This window comes from Micropterus dolomieu, linkage group LG20 (assembly GCF_021292245.1).
Source record: "Micropterus dolomieu isolate WLL.071019.BEF.003 ecotype Adirondacks linkage group LG20, ASM2129224v1, whole genome shotgun sequence".
Taxonomy (NCBI): domain Eukaryota; kingdom Metazoa; phylum Chordata; class Actinopteri; order Centrarchiformes; family Centrarchidae; genus Micropterus; species Micropterus dolomieu.
In genome coordinates this window covers 32,613,259-32,620,054 of record NC_060169.1, presented here as the reverse complement: position 1 = coordinate 32,620,054, position 6,796 = coordinate 32,613,259, and the positions used below count along the sequence as shown (strand labels likewise).

At 42.1% G+C, this 6,796-nt stretch overlaps 1 protein-coding gene across 1 annotated transcript in view; it reads right to left on the bottom strand.

Annotated features, from left to right (window-relative positions):
- Positions 1-6,796, bottom strand: part of adamts18 (ADAM metallopeptidase with thrombospondin type 1 motif, 18) — a 59,808-nt gene that overhangs the window by 30,212 nt on the left and 22,800 nt on the right. The window contains exons 9-12 of the mRNA XM_046032680.1: positions 6,348-6,485; positions 6,101-6,254; positions 4,165-4,260; positions 3,276-3,424 (exon numbers count right to left, since the gene is read on the bottom strand). Coding sequence (XP_045888636.1) covers positions 3,276-3,424; positions 4,165-4,260; positions 6,101-6,254; positions 6,348-6,485 — 537 coding nt within the window. The remainder of the gene's footprint in view (positions 1-3,275; positions 3,425-4,164; positions 4,261-6,100; positions 6,255-6,347; positions 6,486-6,796) is intronic.

The window sequence follows — 6,796 nt, the reverse complement described above, 5'->3', positions numbered from 1 at the left end:
TGTATGGTCAACTTCCAAACCACACAGGATTTGATCAGGTTTTGTCTAAAATCTGAGTTATGGATTCATATACATGTCATTAATGTATATGTGTACACACACTGTAAGTCTGACAAGAATCTGTATGTATGGTCAACTTCCAAACCACACAGGATTTGATCAGGTTTTGTCTAAAATCTGAGTTATGGATTCATATACATGTCATTAATGTATATGTGTACACACACTGTAAGTCTGACAAGAATCTGTATGTATGGTCAACTTCCAAACCACACAGGATTTGATCAGGTTTTGTCTAAAATCTGAGTTATGGATTCATATACATGTCATTAATGTATATGTGTACACACACTGTAAGTCTGACAAGAATCTGTATGTATGGTCAACTTCCAAACCACACAGGATTTGATCAGGTTTTGTCTAAAATCTGAGTTATGGATTCATATACATGTCATTAATGTATATGTGTACACACACTGTAAGTCTGACAAGAATCTGTATGTATGGTCAACTTCCAAACCACACAGGATTTGATCAGGTTTTGTCTAAAATCTGAGTTATGGATTCATATACATGTCATTAATGTATATGTGTACACACACTGTAAGTCTGACAAGAATCTGTATGTATGGTCAACTTCCAAACCACACAGGATTTGATCAGGTTTTGTCTAAAATCTGAGTTATGGATTCATATACATGTCATTAATGTATATGTGTACACACACTGTAAGTCTGACAAGAATCTGTATGTATGGTCAACTTCCAAACCACACAGGATTTGATCAGGTTTTGTCTAAAATCTGAGTTATGGATTCATATACATGTCATTAATGTATATGTGTACACACACTGTAAGTCTGACAAGAATCTGTATGTAGTGTCGAGTGTCAGTGATCTTTGAGGAAGACAGCCCAGGCTGTCCAGACAGTTCAATTTGGGGGTGAAGATGACATTAAAGACAGTCATATTCAGGCTAATCCTTCCTGTTCTGCTCAGATTAAGAGCAGAGGGGGCCTGGCAAAATAATCACAGATTACTGGGTACAAACACACTCTGAATGTCATGAGTCATGGACTAAAACGTGACTCGGAGGTACATGCTGCAGTTGGGATAAGGTCGGAGTGTGTTTGGGTGGCTGAATTATTTTGGTGGAGGTGTGTGTTGTGGTGGTGGGGTTAGGGATAATGACAGAGGTGAAGAGTTAGGGTTAGGGTTAAGGATGGTGACAGAGGTGAAGAAATGCCTTACTACAGTAAGACATACACCAGCCCAATTTTATTGTCTTCACATGGGAGACCTTCACCATCTTTCATTCCCCTCTCTGTCCCATTGAACCCATAACTCAAAGTTTAGCAGCATCAACCCATTTTTCAGCGGCTCTTTAGTGCCACAGGAATGATAAATGAACTTGACAGCTAATCTGGTTGAAAGGGCTCTGTGGCCCTTTTTGGTCTGCCAGTCATGGTGTATAATGTGTATCATATGAGGGCCAGCCTGCCTCGGAAAACTTTTTGGTCTTTGATCCCTTGCAGGGATTAGGAGAAGAGTCAGCTGTGACGGACAGAACAGCCACATCAGTGTCAGCCTGGATGTTAAGTGAGCAGTGAAGCCAGTGTAAAAAGTAAAGAGGACAATATACAGTAGTGTCTGAATATCTGAATCGGCCCCTTAATGGAGTGAGACTTGAAAGGGTTTGAGGTGTCAGTTGAAGTGTAAGCATTAAAAGGACTTGATATGTCGGCTGAAGTTCAATCACTGAAAGCAGAAGAACTGAAACTGTTAGTTGTTAGCTGTTGTAATGTGTAACCACTGAAAGGGTTAGAGGAAAAGATGCCGTGTTTGTGAAGTCATTTTGAAATTCATTATGCAGGAACTACTTGGCTAAAAGACAGTATACAGAAGCAACAGAAATTATGAGATCGTCCCTAGAATCCTTGTCTTGACAAAGTCATCTCACCTGCATTTAAACACACAAATCTTTGTGAAGACATGTAGGACTGGATGTGGCGTGCCACTGTGGTCAATCAATGGCGATCAATAACAGTGCAAACCAAACTACAGACTCTTTGTGATGAGGTTTGAGATCTGTCTCCCAATTAAAGTGCATGGATATGAGTTTCTAGAAATCAATTCCTCCTCCTTTTTAATAAAATAGAATGCTTAAAATGCTCTTGACAGCTAGCTACTTAAACAGATTGGAAAAACAGAGGTGCTGTCTAGGAATTTCTGTTGACTTTGTTTCTTGATGATTGGCCATGGCTCCCACAGGCGAAAATAAAAACAATGTTAATTGGTTCCACCATCCGCATCGTGACTGTTCCTTAACTACAGTATGGAGGAAATTGTTAGTATAAACACACATTCTTCAAAAAGAAGACTTTAAACCCTTAACAGCAATAAAAGCTGTTCCAACATTGCAAACAATTGCAACATAACATCAGTGGTTAAGTAGACTTCTGTCAGACTGACTTTGGTCTATGGTTTACACATACTCCCACTGAATATCCCATTTCAGACATCTAGCATGTCCTGTATTAAATTTTAAATGCCAGTTTTGTGGGTGCTGGCTAACTCACTGCAGGTCGAGACAATCAATTAGCTGATCGCACCGTAGTGCCAGAACAACGCTAAATCTAGTAATCCATTGTATGAAAGTGAAATAAAGGCCTACAAAACATCTAATAAATCGCCCAAGTGTTCTGGGAATAACAATGAGGGATTGTAGGTCTGAAACACAACATCAAAACTGAGGATCTCTCACGTGCGTGTAATGACATGCACAGAGCCCTTTGCTAACAAAGAGATATGCACTGTGGGATCTGGGTCTGCAGAATTATGTAGAATTATGTTTGTGTGAGTGAGCAGCAATAGGGGACGTTCGCTGACTGTCTTGGCAGCTTTCAGAGAAAAGACCATGCTATTAGGAGGTTTTCTGTCTGGAGCATGGGGAGAGATAGTCTGTCTGTCTGGACTGTCAGCCTGACTGATGAGAGCTGTTATCAGGTGCATGTGTGTGTGCGTGCATGTACAGTATGTGTGTGCATGTCTGTGATGACAGCTACTTGGCAGCCAGTGCATTCAGGTGTTCAGAAAGGAAGGATTTTGGGACATGAGGCTTTCAAGAATTGCATTCTGGCCCCAACTGCAACTCACATTCTGATCTCAGAAGCAGCTGTATGACAACATGTATCACTCTGTCCTGTTTGGCTAGTTAATAGCATTACAAAGGAGGTGATGAATTACATTAATAGAAGATTATGTGGTTGTGCGTACCTTGGGCTGGTGCAGGAGCGCTCCCTGTACATGACCCCACCTCCGCAGGTTCTGGAACAGTCAGACCACTGAGACCAGGCTGACCACTGACCATGGACCGCCCTAGGACCATGCTCCCCGTATTTAACACACTGACCCCTCCGACACCACTGGAGAAAAGAGAGAGAGATGGAAATGAAACCAGAGAAAAAGACACACAGAAATAGCATTCTTATCATTACTTGAGCATTGGCCTGGGCTTCTTGCCTGAGTTTCCTGGTTTGGACAAATGCCCAGCACCACACCTGGACACCCAGACTCTCTAGCTAAAGCCAAAACACACACACACACACTCACATACAAATGCACCACACCCGGGCCGTTCCAAGCCAGATCCTGCACTCACACACATCACCACCTCTCTCTCTTTCTGAATATCATCTTTCGATATGTGAAGAAGTACGGCCGTTGTGTGTCCAGCTGGGAGAACTGAGAATATAAAAATGCTTTTGTAGGAACATGCATGCGTGAGCAGCAAGCATGAAAACATAACTGAGTTTATATTGATGTTAGTAATTGACTTTTAGTCAAGTAATCGCCCAAATAAAGTTTTGGTTTGAGCTGTCTCCTCTCCCTTTTTAGGTTGCAAGGATTTACTTTGGCTCCGGAAAGTGAGAGTATGTTCACTTTAAGGATGATTATGGTTTAGTACAACTAGATCATAACTATACCCAATCATCAGTCCCAGTTCAGTATTTTGTTTGTTTGTCCTCTTGAATTTGTCGTGTATGCTCAGTAATGTAATGTGTGTGTGTGTGTGCAATTAGAGCACCGGTGAGTAAAATAGTTTTGAAAAAAACTGCAGAATGAGTGACTGGCTGCTGTGAGGAACAAGAAGACATTGGCTCACCATGTCAGGGCCACAGCTGGTACCTTCTGCAGCAGGCATGAACTTCGTCTCACACCGGTGCCCTGTGCGATGACACCACAGCGACTTACAGATGTCCTGTCAAACAAGTCAAACACACACACACATAAACACAATGGATGAAAAGTCTATACGTTTAGATATGGTGTTCTTCCTTTGACCGTGGACTGACAGCCTTTTGGCATCATGTTCCTCCTCCCTTTCCTCTTACTTGACCCGACAGCACCTGCTTCTTGCCAGGACCACCATCACACTGGTCAATAAGCCCCCACCGCCCCGATAACCGGGGATAAGCTTCTCCACAAAGCCTCGATGTCAAATCTAATCACTGTACTTCTTTAATGAAACGGGCTATAATTGTATGTGTCATCTGACCCAACAATACAGAGACAGAGCGAGCGAGTGAGCACAGAGGGAGAGCCGGGGTCGAAAGACAGGCGGCAGAGTCTGGCAACCCGCCCAACTGCAACTGGCAACAAGAGAGAAAGAAGGGAGGGTAAGAGCAAGAGGAGCAGCTTTGGTTTGTGTGTGTGTGTGTGTGTGTGTGTGTGTGTGTGTGTGTCTGTGTGTGTGTGTGTTTGTGTTTGAGTCTTTGTCCTCGTGCTGATCTGCTTCTCTGATGCAGAGCAGGTGGTTGTCAATGGCATACTGAAAATCATTCTACAAGAGCCCATCAGGGACAAAAACAGGGGGACAAAAGGCAGCCCCAAATCCACCGTTAATATGTGCAGGTTCATTTACCACCCACCAACTTGCATACACGTCTAAGAAATGCAGATGTAGTAGTTCTGTTAGGGAAACATAGCAGGGATTTAGAGAAGTCATGAATAGCCAAGACGATGCCATGTGTGCTAATCCGTCATAGGTACGATTGGGGAACGTCGATTTCCCAGCCAGTACAGTCCTAAAGAGGAAAGCCCATATTTTAAACAGCATTTACATGTGAATCAACATCACTGAATGCACATAAAGGCTTATACCAAGACCACAAGGCTTCAGGGGTGAGCGGCTGGTAATTCCCATTCAAATGATGGAATGCATTTTAATGGAGGGTCAGATGTGGGGGGGTTTAAGGTTGTTGTGCAAAAGACCATACTAATTAATAAAGGGCCAATTTAGCACTGCATTAATTGCAGCCCCTATATGATCTCATTACTGGTGGCTCATCTAGTGAGACTCAGTTTAGTCACATGAATAACACTTGGGGTCCATGTAAATTCAGGACTATTCAACTGCTATTGATTTGTTTCTTTGTAACTGCACAATACAGGATTAGTTTGATGAACTATTGTAGGACGGATCCTTCCTCCTTTCCTTACTCTTCTTTCTTTAGAGTATAGTGTCTTGGAGTATAGTGTGTTAAATTAATAAATAAATACCGGTAATTATTCTCCATTTTGGCCAGAACTTTCTCAAAAAAGAGACTCACAGTAGTTACAGTCAAGAGAATACCTTGGTTAAACCTTTTTTGGCCACTTAGGGGCAGCAGAAACATCTGTCAGTATATTTGCTTGAAAGCAAACATTTGCCATTTGATGCATCTAACAGATATAAAGTAAAATTAGCTTTTGGAATTTTTGGCAGTTGGAGTATTTGTGTCCAAATGCTGAATGTAAGTACATTACATATTCTCCTTTTATCTCTTTTTTGGTCTCCACCAACTCCTGAGGGAAACATCTGGCTCTCTGGGTGCTAAATATTCCACTTTGTTCACCAGCTAGAATGCTAATTTTGTCTTAGCTGGTAGCTTAGAGTGAATCGAAACAGTAAAATTGTGAGTACAATCATCAACAATCACAGATTAAAGATGCTATAAAACTCTGTGGAGCTGAGTGAAACTACATGTGATCATTTGTAAACGTAAAACCTTTTGATTAGAGCAGCTTTAAACCAATTTTCTGTGAAGAGGATATCTCACCTTGACAAAATCAAGGCTGCAGAGTTTGGCCTTTGAGCCCAACTGCCACTTGCATTGCGTGTCTGCATCATACAGCTGCCCGGGAAGCTGTTCAGGGTACTTGTACTGACCGATCTGCTTGGGCTCATCCACCAGGCAGGATGCCTGGGCTGTTCTGGTGAACACAGCAAACCACTCATGTCAGACAAGAAGAGCAATGACTGGCAAATAACAGTGTTTGTGCACTTGCGTGAGGCGTTTGGCCTACCCAAGGAATCGGCTGAGGTACTGTCGACTGCAGGTGGACCAAAAGAAGACCCCGTTGTTTCCAGCCAGAGTGGGAGACATGATGTTGCCTTCGGTCTTGCGACAGGGGTTCCCCTCACCATCATGGATCATTCCAAAACTGGAGGGAAAAATTAAAATAAATTGCTGACTTTAAAGGGTAAGTTTACATATAACAAGGTACAAAGACTTTGACTGACATGTAGTGTGAGCTCTTCATGAGCAAAAGTGAGGGCTTTTAAGAGAAAGAAGACGGTCTGGTGATGATCCAGCTGATGTCATTGTTTACTCACCTTTTTCATGTTATACTATATAATAACATAAAAATACAGCTTGATGTATGCTTGCTGATGCTCGTAGCTAAGATATTCTCCCTGACTGTTTCATCTCTGCGTCATATGTTTAGCAATTACTTCTTTAGTAATTTGTCAG